Source organism: Sturnus vulgaris, chromosome 30 (genome assembly GCF_052056855.1).
Source record: "Sturnus vulgaris isolate bStuVul1 chromosome 30, bStuVul1.hap1, whole genome shotgun sequence".
NCBI classification, from domain to species: Eukaryota; Metazoa; Chordata; class Aves; order Passeriformes; family Sturnidae; genus Sturnus; species Sturnus vulgaris.
The window spans coordinates 5,544,325-5,563,322 of NC_142272.1; the positions used below are offsets into that span (position 1 = coordinate 5,544,325).

Sequence of the window (18,998 nt, forward strand, 5' to 3'; positions counted from 1 at the left end):
ATATTGTCCTGTTAGTTATTCATAACAGACAGGTTTATAGACCACCAGCACATGGGCCCATCCCGAAAATTCCTTGCACTTGGTTATTTTAAAGGCAGGTACCACCCTCCATCTCTTCTTTTGCAAGGCAGAAAAGCATTACCCTCAAAAAACACAAAGCTTTCCTGAGGTAGCCAAAAGAACTTCAAACTGTATTTAAAACAAACAAAAAATATGCAGGTGCTTTGCATTGAACAGTAAGAAAATGAACAAAACAAAACTGTTTCTGAGGCTCCAAAAGAACAGAGAACATGGAACTATTTACATCCTGGAGACCCAGTTAAGGCACTTGGGCTCCAGTCTCAGTCACTGTAAATTCTGTCTCGTTCAGTGGATGAGCTCAGGCTGGCTCCTGGTCACGTCTCTTGGCTTTGTTCAGCAGAAATCTCTGGAACAAAAGAAGGGATAGAGAAAACATTTGGTTAGATTCATCCAACAGGCACGTCTGGCAGAAGACACTCAATGACGAGTGACTTTACTCAAAGAGAACCTGCAGAGCTCTTTGACTTTCAGCAGCTGCCTCTTTATGGAGAGGATTTTTACAGCCTCCCAGTCCTTCTGCCAGGCACATCCCGATTTTTTCCTTTGGCAAGTTTGCCAGCAGATCATGGCAATGCATCCCTTTGCCCAAAGGGGCCCACAAAACTTTGTGTTTTATGGAAAATGACACTGCAAAGGCCCCGTGGGATGGCAGGTTACAGCTTCAGACTATTCCCCACTGTTTGCACCACAGGACAACACGACATTTGTAATGACTAAACTGGACAAAAACGTAGCAGCAGCTCTAGGAATTCCTTTTGGCAAATGTTGGTCACAAGCCCAGCAAGGAGTCAAAAGTCCAAGTGCTGCCCAGCTGCAGCTAAGCTACTCAGCAGGTGCTCTCCCCCATCCCTCCCTCTCTCTTTGCTCCCAAAATGAGGAATAAGGAAGCAGCAACTGGGGTGGCTGCAGGGCCAGCCCTGTTTGGTGTCTTCAGAAACTGCAGGCAGGGCTGTGAAACAAACACTTACTGTTCCAACTTCAGTCTCCTTGTCTTGTCTTCATTTGGCAGAGAAGTCGCTGGGAAAGGATTCTTCTCATCCCTGCAGATCCCTGAAAAACCACAGAGAGAAAGCTGGTCAGAGAGGGATGCCTAAAGCAATTCCAAAGGCTGGCTATCCTAAATTTCCAGAGAAAATGTTCCTTTGTCCCAGGCATAGTCTGTGCTCCAGGATCTCCCCCTCTCGCCTCCTTCCCCAGCAATCCCTCCAATAATGGAAATGGAACCTTGGCTTCTCACTTGGCAACTCACAGTGCTTTGCAATCATTAAACTTCTCCCAGGCATGGAGAAATTCAGCAGCAGGTTTCCTTCTCAGTGGCTGAGAGAGCAGTGAGGGCTGGAAGGAGGAAAATTATCAGGAAAAAATGAGCTATTAGAAGGCAGCAAATACAGCGTGCACAGCCTGGCTTAACTCACAGCCCCACCCTCCCCCAAACATCCTAAATCCCACACCCCAAGCCAACAGTAAACACCCAAATTTTAACAAGCAGCCAGTAAAATCCAATTTTATAACCCAGAAATGCAAAGCTGCAAGGGTTATGAAGAATTTTGTAAACAAGCTATAAAACTTCAGGCCCAGGTTGCAGCCACACCCACAGGTTTGTTGCTCCTTATTTTTAAACAAGATTTAAAAGATTTCTGTTTAGAAACACACTCCTTTTTACACCAGTCTTGCATTTGCAGTTGGCTGCAATCAGAAAGAGTTACTTATCTGAGAGGATGTTTCTGAAGAGAATCAGCACGTGTGGGTTGCAGGAATCCTCCTGTCAGCTCTCCTGGATATCCATGGTGATGCCCTGGCATTGTTCCCTGTGATCTTCCTCCACTTTCCTGTGCTTGGCTCCTGGTTCCTGGCAGGGTTATCCGTGGCAGGCAGGTCCAGGTTGTCAGTCTCGGTTCTGAGTCTCTTTTGGCTTGAGTTTGGTGCACGTTGTGCAGCAGTCACGGCCAGCAGTGGTGGCAGCACCACATTCTTCCTCTCAGCTTGGAATGAAGCTTCTGATGCTCTGCACAAGAGAAGGAAATTCATTAATGTGACGCACATACAATGTTCTTAAAAACTTGGCTACATCCTGTACCAGTTCTCACCAGTGTCTCAACTGGACAACGCTTCCAAAGCTGAGAGGCTTCAAGGGACTTTTAATTGGCAGGGATTTTAACATTCAATAACACAATAGCCTAGCAGATTTCTGATCATCTGAAATCAGGATGACCAGGGAACTCTGGCAGCAAGAAGCAGCACCGAATAGCTCTCAGCCTTGGTTCACTACTGCTCATCTCCACCATTTTTAGTCAGCTCCTCAAAGTTTCTGAGAACACAGCAAGCAGTGAATCCCAGCTCATGGACTGGAGCATCAGAAGAGGAGGAAATGAAGTTAAACGCAGTGGGAAGGCTCAGATGTGGGGCTGCACTTCTTGCCTGACCCTGCTGTGCATGGGACAGTCCTCTCCCCTCTTTCAGCACCCACCTTTGCCATGCTTTGGTCCCTACACATTGCACACGTGCTCTCCAGCTGCTCTGCCTTGGCACAGCTGATGCTGCACATCACATTGGACACAGAGCACAGCACCATCCCCAACCTGATCCAGAGCCCTCTCTGCCCAGAAACACCTCCTGCCCCTCTCACTCCAAAAGCCAGCACATGACTAAGACAGCTGCTCATTTTCCCTAAGGAAAAGGGAGCAAAGAACTCCACAATTAAAGCTTTGCCATTCCTACTGCAATTGGAACATCCCTTCCCCCAGCCAAACACCAAGCCCAACACCTCTGAGCTTCCAGAAGATGTCAGGAGGGAAAGGTTCCCTACCCTCACCCACCTCCACCTGCAGAGCTGCTTTCTGCACTGGTTGCTTCCAGCATGGAAAGGCCAATCTGCAGCAGGTCAAGTTGCAGAAGGCACACAAAATTAAAAGCAAACTCCCAAGGGCCTGGACAGAAGATACAGTTCTTTTTCTCAGCCTTCTGACTTAGATTTACACATCCCACCACTGCATACTCACTTCAGTTTACTGCAGTCTTTGTTTGCTGAAGGCTGAAATTTTTGGGGGGATTTTTTCTCATTCCTTTTTCTTCCTGGGAGTATCCCCCTTGTCTTCCCTCTAACAGGAAGAAAGAAAAAAGGGAAAAAAATTCAGTCAGGTCTTGAAAGTTCACATAAAGTACAGACCAGTGCAGCTCTGTTTGACAGATTCTGGTTGAAAACAGAAAAAATAACACATGGAGCTGTCTTTAGAGGAGAAAGATCATGGCTCTAATGCCAACCTATGAAGGGAATCTTCACATGGGGTTTTCAAACACCACCTTGGTCATTGTCCAAACCCACCTCCCCTTGCCCCTCTCACCTTCTTCTTTCTAGGGGACTCCTCAGGATTCCTCATTTCTTTTCTCTTCAAGTCTGGCTTCCTCGCAGGCAAGAACAACTTCTTCTCCCCAGGAGGTGAGGGCACTTTCTCCTTGTGCAAATCCCCAGTCCTGTGGCCATTGGGGATGAGGGCATCACCTTCCTGAGCATCTCCCAGGAGCTCAGGCTCCAAAAACCCTTTGGTGTTGGCCTGGGGGCAGCCCTTGTGCTCTCTCTCCTCAGAGGGCTTGTGAAGTGCCAGCTTTGGGTCTTCACTGTCGGTTTTTGGCTTCTCTTTGACTTCCAGCTGATCCTTGCAGGGCTGGTCTGTGACCTCCCCAGGACCAGGCTCACTCTCCTCCTTCCTCACCCTTTTGGATTTGTTGTGTTCCAGGAGCTCTCCAGGCCTTTTGGTACCCCCAGACTCCTTGGGCAAAGGCTCCTTGGTGAGCCCAGGAGGATGCAGGCAGCTCTGCTTAGTCTGAAGATGAGCTCGCTGAGGAGCCTGATCCACCTGGCCACTGCTCTTCTGGGAATCCTTTCCCAGGGAGCCAGAGCTCTTGGGACCATCCTTGGCCACTTGTCCAGAGCTCTTCTGAGGGTCCTTGGCCACTGGGCCACAGCTTTTGTGAGAAGTCTCGTGCTCTTGGCCAAAGCTCTTCTCTGAAGCCTTGGCACCTTGGACAGAGCAGGTGTGAAATTCCTTGGCCACTTTACCAGAGCTCTTGGGAAAATGCTTGGCCACTTGGCTCCAGCTCTTCTGAGAATCATTCACTGCTTGGCCAGAGCTCTTGTGGAAATCCTTTTCCCTTTGGCCAGAGCTCTTGTGGAAATCCTTGGCCCTTTGGCCAGAGATTTTTTGAGATGTCTTGGCTGGCATGCCAGAGCTGTCCTGAGAGCCCTTGGCCACTTGCTGACAGGTTTGCTGGGATTTCTTGGCCACTCGGCCACAGCTCTCGTGAGGAGACTCCCTTGCCTTGGAGTGCTGCTGGCAGGAGCGGCTGCTGATGCCCTGCTCCTGCTTCTCACCCTCCTCACGTCCATTCCCACGGGCAATTTCCCTGGGACCCTGTCCTGGTGCTGCTCCTCGCTTTGCCTGGGTCATCAGGTTTCCAAGCCACCACTTTTTATCAGCTGGTGGCTCAGGCTGCCAACAAAAAGAGAAATGAAGGATTCAAGACTGATGCCTTTATGGGCTCTTTCTGTCCTAGCACAGCTCACCAGAGCCCAGGGACTCTTGCCCAGAGGTTGTAAGGTCTGGGCTTTGGTCTGTGAAGAATTACTCTAAACTAACAGGCCATGTGCCCTAACTTGCTCCTTGAGCACCATGGATGGATATTTGCTCAATAAAAAACCCATATTTGCCTGTGGGCAAATAGCTAAGCCTTCACTGGAGTGAGAGGGGTCTAACAAAGCAGTATTTGCAGGACACACCAGGCAGCATTTGGAACCAGAGGAGAAGTACAACATCTGCTTCCTTCCTAGGACACCCCCCTGCAGTGGGCAGGGGCTGTGGGAGCCTCTCCATGGTCTCTGCACTCACCTCAGGTGCTGGCAGGTCCAGCACCTTTGCAAGGTCCTCCTCACTGTCACTGGAGCTGACCTCTGGGTCATGGCCTGGGGAGCTGTGGCAGTCCCTGGAGCTCCCTGACTCGGAGCTGCTCAATTTTTCAATAAGAAAAAAAATCATCGCAAAACTTCTTAGAAGTGTTTTCCTTGGGCACAGGAGATTACTTTCAAATTTCACAGCTACATTTCTATAGCTTTTGTAGCTGTAGCTTTACTAGTCCTGCCAGGCTTCAAAACCATATCCAGGAATGATCAGATTCAGCTGGTATCCCTTAGCATTTATTGCTGTCAACGGCATTATTAGCAGGTTGACAAGCACAAAGTGTGATGTTAAGCACCACAGATTAAAAGAAGACTTTTTCAGTCTGGTACATGAAGACCTGGGGGCTTTTTCTTCACTTTCACTTTATTTTGGTTTTAAACACAGTCACTGTCATCATGACATGGTTTAGTGCACTTGGTGTTGTTGGATTAACTATAGGACTTGATCTTCAAGATCTTTTCCAACCTAAACCATTTCATGAGTCCATCAAGAAATAATAATTTTTCTGTTGGTGAAAATTCCCTGCATTGAAGTTTTCTGAGAAAAATCTGACTTAAGAGAACCCAAATTTTTGTTCATTCCAGGTTCTTTTCCCAGCAGAGATTGGAACAGAGTCTGGTTACTTACGATGTTCTTGGCTCAGAACTCAGCCACGTTTCTGAAGCTGCACCAGCCTGCTCTGGAAATCAAGAATGAAAAGCTTGTGTTTATTTACCTGACCTGTAGCAGATTTTACCCTCTGGTCTCTGAGCACCAGATCAGGCAGGTGCTTTCTTCCAGGAGGGGCTTGTCCGTCAAAGATCAAGATTGTTCATCACTCCAGATGGCAGTGATGAACAAAATACTGCTTGTCCTCTGCTGAACTGCTATCTGGAGTTCCAGGTAATGATTGTTTACAGTTTCTTAAGCCATTCCTAAATTCACCCCTGCTCAGCAAAGCAGAGGAAATCATGCTGCTTCATCAGTGTGAACGCTTGATGGTCTCTGCTCCATATAACACACAAAATTACCTGTCAGCACACAAAGAACTGGGTTTTCTTTGCATTTCTACTTACCCTGCTTCTGTGCTGCACATCCATCAGGTTGGGACTCCTAGAATGAAAGGACAAAGTAATTTAGCATGCAGCTTAACAACACATCTACTGACTCCAAAACTGTGTTAATGGCACATTAGGGGTATGTGCATTTTGGAAGAAATCTTTTGAAAACATTCTAAGAGCTGCCAAACAGCTGAGCTGGACTTCTGCTCAGCAGAAAGATCTTTTGTAATTTATCAGAAGCCCTGGGAAAATTGGGCTGGCTTACCTTTGATGCCACTGGAAGTCTGGAAATCTCTGCTTTAGTTGGTGTCTGAAGAGGTGACAGGAGAGGTGACAGGAGGCTGCTCATGTCCTGCAAAGAGAGGGAGAGAAGCAGCTCTCAGGAGTTTTGCTGATGGACACAGAGGGAGTTTCAGCCTTCCAGAGCCAGAGGGTTCCACCTCCTCATGGATTTGTACAGGAGATCTGGTATTGAAGAGCACCCACCTTCAAGATTCCTTCAATGGACTGCACATAAACGTGCAGGATGCGCTGAAACAAGAAAGAGGGAGCAGTGAGAGTTTGTTTGGGTATTTTACTCATTGGTAGCAAACAAGCAAGCACTCAGCAAACATTTGCTGACCAGCAGGTCTGGAAATGCCATGCAAGTCCATTCATAAAGAAATGCTAGTAAGGATTAAGAGCTGAAGCCACCACCGTCACCTCCTGTGAGATAATGTCTGGCTTCCCTGGCAGTCAGGAAAGAGTCTCCATTGCTGACTTTTTATTCCTGTTCTCAAGACAGTCTGTTCCTGCAGTTTGCTCCCTTGATTGAATATCACTCTCCTTTAGTTGCTATTGAAGCAGCTAAGCTTTGCCTGCAAGGGCACAGGCTGCCTCTGCATGTGAAAGAGTTGAGCAAAAAGTTTCATGAGTTAAGAAAAAAACAGTTTAGAAATAACGGTTCCTAATTCTAGAGAAATTCTCAGTTCAGTTCTAGAGAAGGAGGAATATTTGCCATTGATTCAAATAAAATCAGACTCATCTTTCTGAAATAAAAAGAAAATAAAAATGACTAAAATGCAACCCTTGTAAGGTGTAGTTGGTGCTTGGCTTCCAGTTGAGAGCACTGCTCCTGCTCAGGTAACTCAGGCTGGCTCCAGCCTTCAGCACTGCAGGACTGTGTTATCAAAGACAGGGTCATCTTTGAGACCAAGCAGAACTAAGAAAATATTACATCAACAGGACTGGAAGAAGCAGAAAATGAAAGGAGGAATTTTTCACGTCTAGAGCCATTGTCCAAAACAGCCATGACCAGAAATCAGTCAGTCAGGGGCCACAGCCCAGAGATCCCTACTGCAGAGGATCCAGCACATGCACTCCAGGTTTCATCTCTCAGCTTCAAAATGGACTAATCCTGGGGTGAAAACTCCAGAAGGACCAGACAATGATGCCAAAGGACAAGGGGGAACACTGCCAGGTTAGGCTCCAGAAGTCCAAGAAGGGCTGTTTATTGACAAATTCCAAAAGGGAAGCAGAGGGCAAGAAATGTCTTCTGCTGCTGCAGAGGTCTCAAGGGGACACCTAAGAGGGACAGGATTTCAGGTCTGCTGTCCTGGCTGCCCTCAGACTGCAGAGAGGGAGGCAAGGGGCTGCTGTGGAGCAGCCTCTGCACTGGATTTGCATTCACCTTGGGTGCTGGTGCTCCTGGAAGTGCAGAGGCTGGCGAGCTGTGGCAGTCCCTGGAGCTCCCTGACTCCCAGCTGCTGGGCTGTGCTGGTGCCACCCTCTTCTGCTGGGGCTGGAGAGCTCTGCAAGGCCCCCAGGAGACAAAATTAAACAGCAGCAGGGGAAAGGTTACTTCCTTATCCCACTGACATGGCAGCATTCCAATCGAAACCCAAACCCTGTGTTTGGCCACTGAGAGCAGAGGGCAGAGGGCCAGGGGAACACATTGCCATGCTCCAAAAATAAAGAACCAGCATCAAAACCCCTCTGGGGGAATAATCAAACCTTCAACATCACACCCAGCCAGACAAAAATGTAAACAGGATCTGACTGCTGTATTGTGAACCTGTCTTTTGCCAACTAAAGCTAAATTAAACACCAAAACTTGCCAGTGCCTTTCTGAAAGCAACAACCCTCAAAGGAAAATTTCCAATACAGCCCAACAAATTTCAGGTTGGATTTTGGAGGGTTTTTTTATTCTTCCCCTTATGTTTTCACTTCTCCATCTGTGTTCCTTGGTTAAGACAAAAACATAGGATCTACAGACACACTGGAGGAGGGGAGGAGGAGAAAAGAAGGGAACACCTGAGGAAATCCAAGTCTGGTTCATAGGCAAACTCCAGCATGCCCGGGTTATTCCTTTCTAATTGGAGCTTTCCTGAAAACCCCATAAAACTGAAACCAATTTTCAACAGCAGCTCCAGGCAGCCACAAAGCAAAGCCTGTAGCTACAAGAGGAACCAGGAACCCCTTGCCATCTCCCCCTCATGTGAAAAGGTTTGTTTTTCTAGTTTGGTCTAGAGGGTTGTTTGGCAACACAACTGTACCTTGGAGGAGCAAGTGAAGGAGGTGGCTTTTCCACAACCTGTTTTGTTCAAAAAAACTAAGAGGAGAGGGGGAGGCAAGGTTAGCTCAGGGAATTCAGCAGAGTGCAGCAAGTGGGGAGGATTTCAAGATGTGTGTGCCTGGTGTAGGCACCATCTAAAGCTGACTTGGTGGGCAGCACTCTGCACTCCCACCTCTGCCTAACACACTCAGATCATTATTGTCAGCTTTTGCTGACAATCAAGGTAAAATGGGGTTTGTGCTTCCACACATGACATGCTTCAAATGTCCATGAAAAAACATCAGATTTGGAGACGACAGCTGGAACAAAAGTGGGAGTCCTTGAAGCATTTTCCATTCATCCTCTGGCTCAAACATGTGACAGCTCTACAAATGCAGAGCCTACTGAAAACGATGGGAGAGAGGAAAGAGAAGTTTGCTGCCACATTGGCCCTCTCAGAAACACTCAGAAGCTCAAGGGCATCTGGGTCTCTGTAACACCCTGTGCTGCAAGCATGGGGCTGGTTTCCCTTTGTTGGCAATGGGAATTGGGAAGCCCAGACACAAGGCAGCAGGCCCAGAGCCTTTGGGCAAGGGGAGCTCGGGAATGGAGACCTCCAGCTTGAGGAAGGAGCAGCTCTGGCTGCTTAGGATGAGCTGTCATGGGATGGCTCTTGAACTGCTCTAGAGAGTGTTACAGACTGAGAGGAAGGCTGAACTTACAACATCTTACAGCTCCAGCTTTTATCTCGACTTCTCCTCACCCACCCCAAAACACACTTTCAGGGAGGGAAACATCTGCTGAGTGAACAGGAGCTGAGCAATGCATTTCTTCCCCACCCATTTCCTTCATGTATGCAAAACAAGAAATACAGAGATCTATTCTTGAAGAGCACCAACCTTCCAAGTTTTTTCAGTGCATGGCACACCAATGGGCTTCTTTTCCTGAAACAAGAACAAGGGAGGCAGGAGTTGATTTGGGTTTTTTACTAACTGACATGCACTCAGCCAGCATGTGCTTACCAACAGCTCCAAAAATGTCATGCGAGTCCATTAATAATAAAATGCCAGTAAGGATGAAAAGGCCCATCTGAAGGGGAGTGAATAATGGAGACCAGGTGGAAAACCAGCTGAAATCCCCACAGTCACCTTCTCCTCCTCTGAGGAAAATGCCTGTGTTACCTTGGTGTCCTAGGGTGATGTTATGGTGTTTGTATCTCCAATCGTGTGTCCTGATTATGTTTGGTATTATGTCCTGTGCTTCCAGGACTGAGTCTGAGAGTGAAGCTTTGTTTTGTCTTGTTATCAGCCGGCTCACCTCCCCCATGGTCTATGTTTAGGAGAGGTTTTAGCTCGGCTTGCTTGCTTGCCTGCTTGCTTGCTTGCTTGCTTGCTTGCTTGCCTGCTTGCTCACTTCTGCCTCTTTTTCTTTCCTTCGCTTTGCCATTGCTTTTTTCTTATTAGTTAGTTCAGCTAGGCAGTCCAACCTTTTCCCTGGACTGTTTTCTCTTCCACCCCGTCCCCTCCCTCTCCTGGATACCATCTGAACCTGTTCCGGACAGGGACCTGGGAAACCCCAAGAAACACCGGGAGTCTACACTCTGTCACCGGCAGCAGCCATTCCCAAGCGCCAGAGACTGATAACTGGGCGACCACTCGCCAGAGAGACTGAACTCGTCATCCCTTCAGAACGGTGAAAGAGTTTTTTTGTCAGCTGATGTTGTCTTTTTTCCCTGTGCTGGGGAGTGTCTTGCTTGTTAAATAAACAGGGTTTTTTTCCCACTCTTCTCCGAGGAAATTCTTCCCGAACCCGGTGGGGTGGGGGGGAGGAGTCGTGGGGTTTGCTGTCTGGGGGCTCCTTCTGGAGGTTTTCCCCCAAATTTGCCCAAAACCAGGACACTTGGGAACCTGGCAGTCAGGAAATATTGTTTCCATTCTTAAACTACTACTACTATTACTATTACTACTATTTATTACTATTACTACTATTATTATTATTGTTGTTGTTATTATTACTGTTGTTGTTATGTAAGTATGTTTGTGCAGTCTTCTCCCTTTTTTTAAGCAGCTAAGCTTTGCCTTCAGAGGCACAGGCTCCCTCTGCATTTAAAAGAGTTGAGCAAAAAGCTTCCTTGGTTAAAATAAACCACTCGGAAGTAATGGTTGTCAATTTTTCTAAGCCAGTTCTAGAGAAAGAGGAATATTTCTCATTCACCCAAATAAAATGAGACTCCTTCTTGTTCTAAAGGCCACAGCAGTCTGGATAAGACACGGAGTTCTGACACATCTGCAAAGATGCAACACAGTTTATGCAAGTTCTGGCTGACTTTAGCCATCCTCTTCTTGCCCCTGCAGCATTTGCAAATGCCCAGCTACCGTTTCTCACTCTCCCATGCTTGGCCAAGTGATGGATTCAGCAGCCAGATTTGGAGCTGGGCATGTTCTGCAGAGCTGAGCCCACCCCCAGCTGATGGCAGAAGCTGCCAGGGATTCCAAGCCTCTCTCAGCTGTTTCTGGGCACCCCCTCCTTCCCCTCCCTCACCACCCTCTCCAAGGAAGATGCAGCATCCCTGCTCCTTTCTTCACACTGATACTCCCTGACATTTGTCATTCACTCCAATAAAATCAGACTCATCCAAGCAGCAAGGACAAACACTGCCCATTGCTGCTGGCCTGAGGGCTGATTGCAGCACTCTGCATTTCCAAGACTTTGAGACCAGGAATGGTGCTTTATTTTTTTTGGCACAGAAGAATGGCTCCTGCTCTGCTTTATTCTCTCAGCTTCCTCTCATTTTCCACAAGGTATTGCCTACAGTCCTTTGCAGTTGATCACCAGCCTTTTCCAGGAAAAGCTGACTGCAGCCTCCAGCTCTTCCTTCTCCTCCCAAAGGCCAAACACAGTTTGAAAACCATCTCCCTGGCTCTCCTGGCCCAGCTGCCATGGCTCAGCACTGTGAACTTCGACCTTCCATAGGGCACAGCAACATCCCAGTGCTGAAGGATGAGCCTGGCAAAACCCCAAAACACATCTGGAACCAAGTGCCAAGGCTCAGCCACCAGCCAGGAGTGTGATGATCCCCTGACCTTGAGGGACTGCCAACAACAGAGGGCCCCAACAATTGCACTCACCTGGACAGGCTCAGGAAGGATTTTGGATGGTGGAGCTTTGGCTTCTGGCCTCTGTTTGGAGACAACTTCATTGCAGTCCTTAGAGTTCTGCTTAGTGTTAGGCCTGAGGCCTAGTGATTGCAGTGAGAATTCCTTCCCCATGTCCTCATATGGGTTTGTCTTCCTGGAGGCCAGACCACTCCTGCAGGTCTGTGACATGGATTTGGACATTTCTGGAAACCACAGAGGACTTGGAGGGGACTCCTGCCAGGGAATCAGGTTGAGGTCCCACTCGCCCAGCATGTGCTTGATGTGCCATGACAGCTCATCCTCTTTATTGGTCTGCAGCACAGGAACAGAGAGGGGAATGTCACAAACAGCCCAGGCAGGAGAGCCAGCTCTGCAAGAGACATTGCTCAGCATCTGCATGGAATCACCATGCATCCCCACTAGGGAAGTTAGGCAAGCTCAGTGGAGCAGATGGGAAGATGCTGTGTTTGCAGGGATTGGGCCAAAGTCTGCTACAGCCCATGCAGAAGACACAGCTCTCCTCTCGGCCCCCAAGCCTCCTTCCTCCTCTCCTTCCAGCCTGCACCCCACTCCCATTACCTTGTAGGGATTGGCAAAGACAGGAGTCTTCTCCCGGGATATGTATTTCTCCTCCACCTCCCTCCTCCGCCTCTCTTGCTCCAGACGGCCGAGCAGGTTTCTGTTGTTGTTCCGGCTTTCAGAAGGAGACACAGAAAGGAGAGTTAACACTTGAACCCCTGTTTTTATACTCTGTGCACAAACTTTCCCACAAGGGCACATGTCCAGCAGCAAAGCAATGTTGAAATCCTCAGGATGCTGACAGTGGACAGATCAGTTCTGTCCCCTGTGGGTCTCATTGCTCTGGGGCACAGCACACATCCTTCTCAGGGATTGCTGCTCCTCATCCCAGACATCGACAAGGATGAGAAGGGAAAGACTCTCCCCCCATTTCATTGTGAAACAAATGGAGAAGCAGTCGCTGAGTCACTGAGGGTGATCAGCACATGAGCTGGCAAATCCACTTGCAATCATCAATGGAGAAACTGCCATGCTTGTTCTTCACACCTCTCACCTCACTCTCTCCCTGAGAGTCAAAGAGAATCCTCTCTTTTGAAGGTGTTGCCACTTTCAAGGATTGAATTTTGTCCACTTTACAAACAGCCTTGGAAATTCACTCTCTACTTTCAATGGATATTTAGAAAGCTGCTTGCACAGAAAATCATGTAGCTGTATTTCAAGCAATCCCATCAATGTCATTAGAATGGAAATCTCAGACATTCAGAAAACACCATGTCAAATGCCCCTGTTCCTCCTCAGCCACATCTGCATGTACTCAATCCCACCAGCCCCATAGCAAAACACCAATAAAGCTGTGTCCCATCATGGCAAAACAGATCCTTTAAACTGTCCCTGCTCTGTGAAAGACTACTGCAAAATGAGGGAAACTCTGCCTCTGCTCTTTGTGGACATAGGAGAAGGAAAAGCATGTAGGCAGAGTGGATGCAGGTATCTATTTCTACTCTACTGCACAGTCTGCTTTATACATACAATTCCTAGATTCTTCTTGGCCCATCCAACTTCCAGCAGTGGCACTTTCTCCAATACCACACCAGTAATCAGCTCCTGAAAGTTTCATCATCCCTAGAGCCAAGGCACAGCTGCCTCACCTCATTCTGAGTGCCATTATTTACAATAAACCTGGTTTTTGCACTAGGTGACATTCCAAACTCAGAGCAAAGTGTCTGCTGAAATGCCCAATCCTTGAAGATGAGCCTGTAGCTCTCCCAGTCTCCAGAGCCCTGCAGACACCATTGCTGCCCATCTCTGACCTGGCCATTCAAGGTGCTTGTCAAGATGCTCTTCAAAGCCTTTGCACACCTGAGCTCTGCTGCCACTCATAACCCTGCACAGTTTCCCTCAGGTCAGGGAAATTTGGAAGCTTTGGGAACTCCAGGCACCTGGCAGCCTTGGAGCAGGGGGACTCCACAGTCCCAGCCTCTCCATCTCCAGGGGGAAAACAGCTGCAGAGTTAAAAACACTGCTGTACTTGCTGCAGGTGGTCAACACTTGATGTGTCACCAGGAAAACCCCATCACCCTGACTGCTCAGAGAAGCAGAGGGAGCCAAATGTCTGCCCTGAAACATCAGCTCAGTTCTCATCCTCTCCAAACATATTCCACAAGAAATAAGAACTTGCACCCACCCCGAAAAGAAATAACTCTTGTGCTTTGCTACAGACTGAAACAGGAAAATACTCCAGGGCCCAAAGCATCCCAAAGTGCAGAAGGGAGTGCCCTGGCCCCAGTTAGGAGAGATTGGCTTCAGAAAGTTCAGCAGACAACCTGCCCTGGCCCACAACATCATCCAGGTCTGGGTCTGTAACAGGAGCTCTGAAAATCCCACTGGCAGGACAACCTTTATTTCTCCCACTCAGGGATTCTGATTCTTGCATTGGAGGGAGGATTCTTTTCATAAACCCTCTCAACATTCATCACAGCACCTGGAAAGCCAAGATTGCATCAAGTCAATTCCTACCTGATGTTGCTGTTCTGGTTGCCTCTTGGCTGCATTTTAGAGCCTCAGTTTGAGTCAGCTTCTCTGGAAGAGAACAAACAGATATTCAGCATCTGCAGGATTAAAGCAGAGGCCACGATCTGCAGGGACTTGCTACCCTCAGAGCCTGGAATACCCTACTGGCAGTGCTCCTAACATCAATGATCCAAATGTGGGCATTACACATAGCTGAGAATGGGGGGAACCGAGAGATCCATGTTCCCCTTCCCCCAGTGGTGATGCTGCATTTCAGGTCAGCTCTTAACTCCAGATTTGGCCAAGAGCATGACAAACCAGGCCACTGCTGCAGGCTCCAGGATATTTGCTTCAATTTTCAGAATAAATGTGCCCTAAGAACCCTGCTTTTAGATACCCAAATGTGACAGTGGTTATCTTTTTTCTTCTGTCTTCACTTAGAGTCAGAATTGAATGTTCAAAAGACAAATTTCTTGTTCAGACTTAGTTGTTTATTAAATCTTATCTAAAGTACAGAGAGTTCTTCCACACTTTGAGCTCTTAAGCCAAAAGTAGGAAAACTGAGGTGAATTTAGCTAGTAACAAAGCCTTTTAAAAGCTAACTATCCAATTAAGAACTAGCATCTATATTATTCGTACTTTTGACTCAATAACTAAACACTTGTGAGCCACAGTGCAGCACTAACTATCCAACCAAAAACTGCTACCTGAAATCATGAAGAAGAAGGAACAAGAAGGAAAAAGAAAACCAAACAATGCCCAGGAACCTCCATCTTGTTCCATACCCATTACTATATTCTGAAACCCCAAATTCCAAACCCTTCACCATGTGAAATTACACACTTCTATTCTAACTACACACCCGTGATTCTAACTTTATCATTCAAATTTGGAAGCCTTCTCCAAGGCCTCAAGTCAAAAGCAGTGCTCTTTTGAGAGTCAGTGTCAGAAAGCACAGAAAGTTCAAAATTCCCAGGCTTCAAAGTTCCAACACAAATGGGCTTCACATAAATGGCAGCAATTTTGGAAAGGGGAAGGAAAGAAAAGGAGGGAAATAAAGCCCTGAAAACACAGCTCTAGATGAAAAGGTAAAGAGATCCTCTCAGCAGAAGTAAAAAAATTCAAACTGGCTGAAATAGGACTGAGAACATTGAAATTTCAATTTGTGACATTCATTTACAGCATCTCACACTCCAGAGAGAGCAGAATGATTTCCTGCTGGGGAGGAGGCTACAGGAGTTTTCTGTGAAGTCTTGTGAGCCACCCCACTTAGAGCAAGTGGTGTGGAACAGGAGCACAGACACTTGGGGAAGAGCTGGAGCAGCTGAGCTCCAAGCCATGGCTGTAACACCAGGGAAGGGACCAGCAGGGAACCATTCTGCAAGCCACAGAATGGGAATCCTGTGGATGGGGATCCTGCCAGAGCCCCACCTCCCCCTGCAGCTGGGAAGCCTCACAAGAGACACTGACACCAAGCTAAGAGGACACACCTGGAAGCAAACAAACACTGCATCTTTGTTCCTCCCTCACGAGCATGAAAACCATCCTGCTGGCTGGGAAATAAAGTGTCTTCAAAGAACATGGTGCCCACTTGAATTTCAAGAGAAACAAAAGTGGGAGAAGTAGGAAGTGCATGCAGGAAGAAGTCATTCCAAATTTCTTCCCATTTCTGCTGAGTGGACCTGGCATTGGCAGAACTTGGGCAGGGAGAGATGCATGCACACATGTGAATAAACAGCATGACAGGGAAGCCTGCCCTGTCACCAGCTTATCCTTGACATGGCCACAAAGCACACAAGTGGCCAGCAGGAAAATCGAGATTGCACTAAACTGTCCAAAAGTTGTGCAAATGCCCTTGACAGGGTCGGGTTTTTGACCACACTATTCCCACAAGGCACAACTGCTCCTGCAACCAGGCTGTGCTTCTGAATACAAGCTTGCCTCACTCTGGAGAGGAAAGCAGGTGCCCAAGTACCCTGATGGCAATTCCTACAAGCTTTGGACAGGGCTGTTTTTGGCCAGGCTCATTTCTGCATCCCTTAGCAGGACATATTTGATTGCTCTTCTTTCTGCCTTGTCCATCCAGCTCCAGGCAAAGAGCTGCTCTAGTGGAACAAGGAAGCATGGAAACTGCTTGAAAACTTGATGTACCCATCTCAAGAGCTTTTCTTTCAAATGTTGCTATCACTAACGTTCCCATGATATTTTTATGGGCAAAGCTTGGTGTTTTACATATATATTTGAAGCAACAATTTGACATCCAGTCAGGGAACGTACTGGACTCATAGAACCAGAGAACCATAAATCTATAGAACCACAGAATGCTTTACATTGGAAGAGGCCTTAAATGTCACCAGATTCTGCCCCTCTGGCATGGGCAGGGACACTTTTCACTAGACCAGGTTTCTCAAAGGCCTCTCAGACCTGGCCTTGAATGATTCAAACATTCTGGTGGCTGTTGTACTTATCTAAATATAACATATGAATATACATACAAGGCTATTATAATGATAACAGCCATGAGCCTTGAAACTGGAAAAATAACAAATCAATAACTTTGGCTTCACTTTGGCTGTGGGTGTTTCCACAAGGGCTCTGCCACCTCCCTCTGGAGTACCTGGCTGCCAAAGTTCAACTGCCAGAACAGCCCCTGGCAGCTGCTCCCATTCCCAATGGGGCAATCCCAGGCCACATCTGGAGCAGCTGCTGCAAGCACTGCCCAGGAAAAGCAAAAAATAAAGTTCCCCCTGACACACATCTGCTGGCTCTGCCCTCAGCCCTCTCCTTCTCAGTGCTGGCACCTTTTGGCAGCACATGGGGCAGAACCAAGGGCCCTCTGTGCTCCCCATGTCACCCTCCTTTCCCAGGGATTGGCTTGGAGACATTTGGGATTAAAGCATCAGCAGCAGCAGCAAGGCCTGCTGCATCCTTGTAATTTGTCCTGCTGTAAACTGGGGAATAATAATCTTAAATATTTGCTATATAAAGAATGCCTTAAAGGTAATTTCCCTGGTTAGTGGCTCTTTCTCAGCACACTGCTGCCAGCTTGCAGGAGCAGGAGCATTGGCTTTGAAGATGCTCCTGTTGATGCCCAGCGCTGGTGGCCAGCAGGGACATCCGTGCCCAGCCAGTTTGCCCCTTGGTAGCCAAGCCAGAATTACCTGGCACAAGCCGGCCCTGCGGGCGAGGAATTCCTCCCCTGTGGCAATGAATGCTCTGCCAAACAGGCTTTGGGGGCAGAGCAGAGCTCCGGGATGGAGCGGGCAGAGCAGAACTCCGGGATGGAGCGGGCAGAGCAGAGCTCCGGGATGGAGCGGGCAATGCAGAGCTCCGGGATGGAGCGGGCAATACAGAACTCCGGGATGGAGCGGGCAGAGCAGAGCTCCGGGATGGAGCGGGCAGAGCAGAGCTCCGGGATGGAGCGGGCAATGCAGAGCTCCGGGGTGGAGCGGGCAATGCAGAACTCCAGGATGGAGCGGGCAGGGCAGAGCTCCGGGATGGAGCGGCCAATGCAGAGCTCCGGGATGGAGCGCTCAGCGCTGCCGCAGCCCAAGTGCGGCTCTGCCGTTGGCACCGCCCGGCTGGCAACGGAGCGTCCCGGGCACGGAACGGGCAAACGGGCACGGGCGGGCACGGAACGCTCGCCTGCAGCCCCGGCCCCGCCCGGCAGCAGCGCGCGGGTTGTCCCTGAGTGCCACCGAGCCCTTCCCGGCTGTCCCCGAGTGCTGAATCCCACAAACCTGTTTCTATTTTTTTGTTTGTTTGGTTGGTTTTTTGAGCTTTCTATGCTATCAGGCACTGACCCCCTGCAGAACGCTGCTTTTGACCTGAGGCCTTGAAAACGGCTTCTAAATATGAGTGGTGAAATAAAAATCACGAGTGTGTAGTGAAATAGAAGTGTGTGCTTTCACAGGGTAACAGGTTTTAAATTGGAGGTTTTTATAGTATAGTAATAAGTATGGGACAATATGAAAGATTTTGAGAGTTGTCTCTTTCGGTGTTCATCTTCCTTCTTCTTCATGAGTTTCAGGTAATAGTTTCTAGTTAATCAGCATCACTGTAAAAATCATAAAAAACTAATTCTTGGGTTAAAAGGATAAGTAATATGTGTTAATTCTCTATTGAACTGTTTAGCTTTAAAAAACCTTGTAGCAGCTGCATCTTTCATCATTTTTTCCAAGCTAAAAACGCTGTAATTTCTGATAAAATTTAATAAACAACCAAGTCCAAACACGAGAAAAAAAACGTTTCCATTGTGTTTCTGTTAATCTTAACTCTAAGAAAAAGAAAAACAAAACAAACAAAACAACCAAAACCAAGCCACTAATTAAGTGGTGCCAAAGTCCCACCATTGCTACACCCGAGTGCCACCGAGCCCCCGAGCCCTGCCCGGCAGCCGGGAAGGAGCCGCTGAGGAGCCCCCAGGGAGCAGGGCCAGAGCTGCGGCTGCTTTGTCCAAAAGCTTGGGGATGTTCTGTGAAAAAAAGCTGAGAAATTCAATTCTATGACCTGCACACCTTGTGACCCTTGAGTACTGATGGAGAATTAGGAAGGCTCCATCCCAGTGCAGACAGGAGCACCCCTGGACTGGAGACTCTTCAACAAGAATTTCATGTGTAAATTATTTGTCACTTGGATAAAAAACCAGAACTCCACAGCAACCCAACTAATCTATATCATTCACAAATTCTGTATGTTTCTATCAAGTACAGAGAATTCTTGAAAT

General features: G+C 47.9%; 1 protein-coding gene and 1 long non-coding RNA gene across 2 annotated transcripts; both read right to left on the reverse strand.

The window, feature by feature from the left end:
- Positions 1-219: 219 nt before the first annotated feature.
- On the reverse strand, positions 220-8,406 carry LOC148220902 (uncharacterized). Its single transcript, XM_088180656.1, has 11 exons — positions 8,332-8,406; positions 6,560-6,604; positions 6,339-6,425; positions 6,089-6,125; positions 5,661-5,712; positions 4,965-5,079; positions 3,423-4,568; positions 3,081-3,179; positions 1,331-2,086; positions 1,050-1,131; positions 220-427 (listed from the first exon to the last, which is right to left on the reverse strand). The coding sequence occupies exons 1-8, from the start codon at positions 8,404-8,406 to the stop codon at positions 3,138-3,140; spliced, it is 1,599 nt and encodes a 532-aa protein (XP_088036782.1). The 3' UTR covers positions 220-427; positions 1,050-1,131; positions 1,331-2,086; positions 3,081-3,137.
- A 3,581-nt stretch (positions 8,407-11,987) lies between these two features.
- LOC148220903 (uncharacterized) lies at positions 11,988-17,573 on the reverse strand. Its single transcript, XR_015808783.1, has 4 exons — positions 17,434-17,573; positions 14,279-14,341; positions 12,323-12,437; positions 11,988-12,055 (listed from the first exon to the last, which is right to left on the reverse strand). It is a non-coding gene; the product is annotated as an uncharacterized LOC148220903 (long non-coding RNA).
- Between the last annotated feature and the right edge of the window lie 1,425 nt (positions 17,574-18,998).

Coding starts and splice junctions, on each gene's coding strand:
- LOC148220902 (XM_088180656.1), bottom strand. CDS start 8,406: ATGCTGGAGTTTGCCTATGAACCAGACTTGGATTTCCTCAGGTGTTCC. Junction 6,426..6,559: donor CCATTGAAGGAATCTTGAAG/GTGGGTGCTCTT, acceptor CTCTCTTTGCAG/GACATGAGCAGCCTCCTGTC. Junction 5,713..6,088: donor ATGTGCAGCACAGAAGCAGG/GTAAGTAGAAAT, acceptor CTTGATTTCCAG/AGCAGGCTGGTGCAGCTTCA.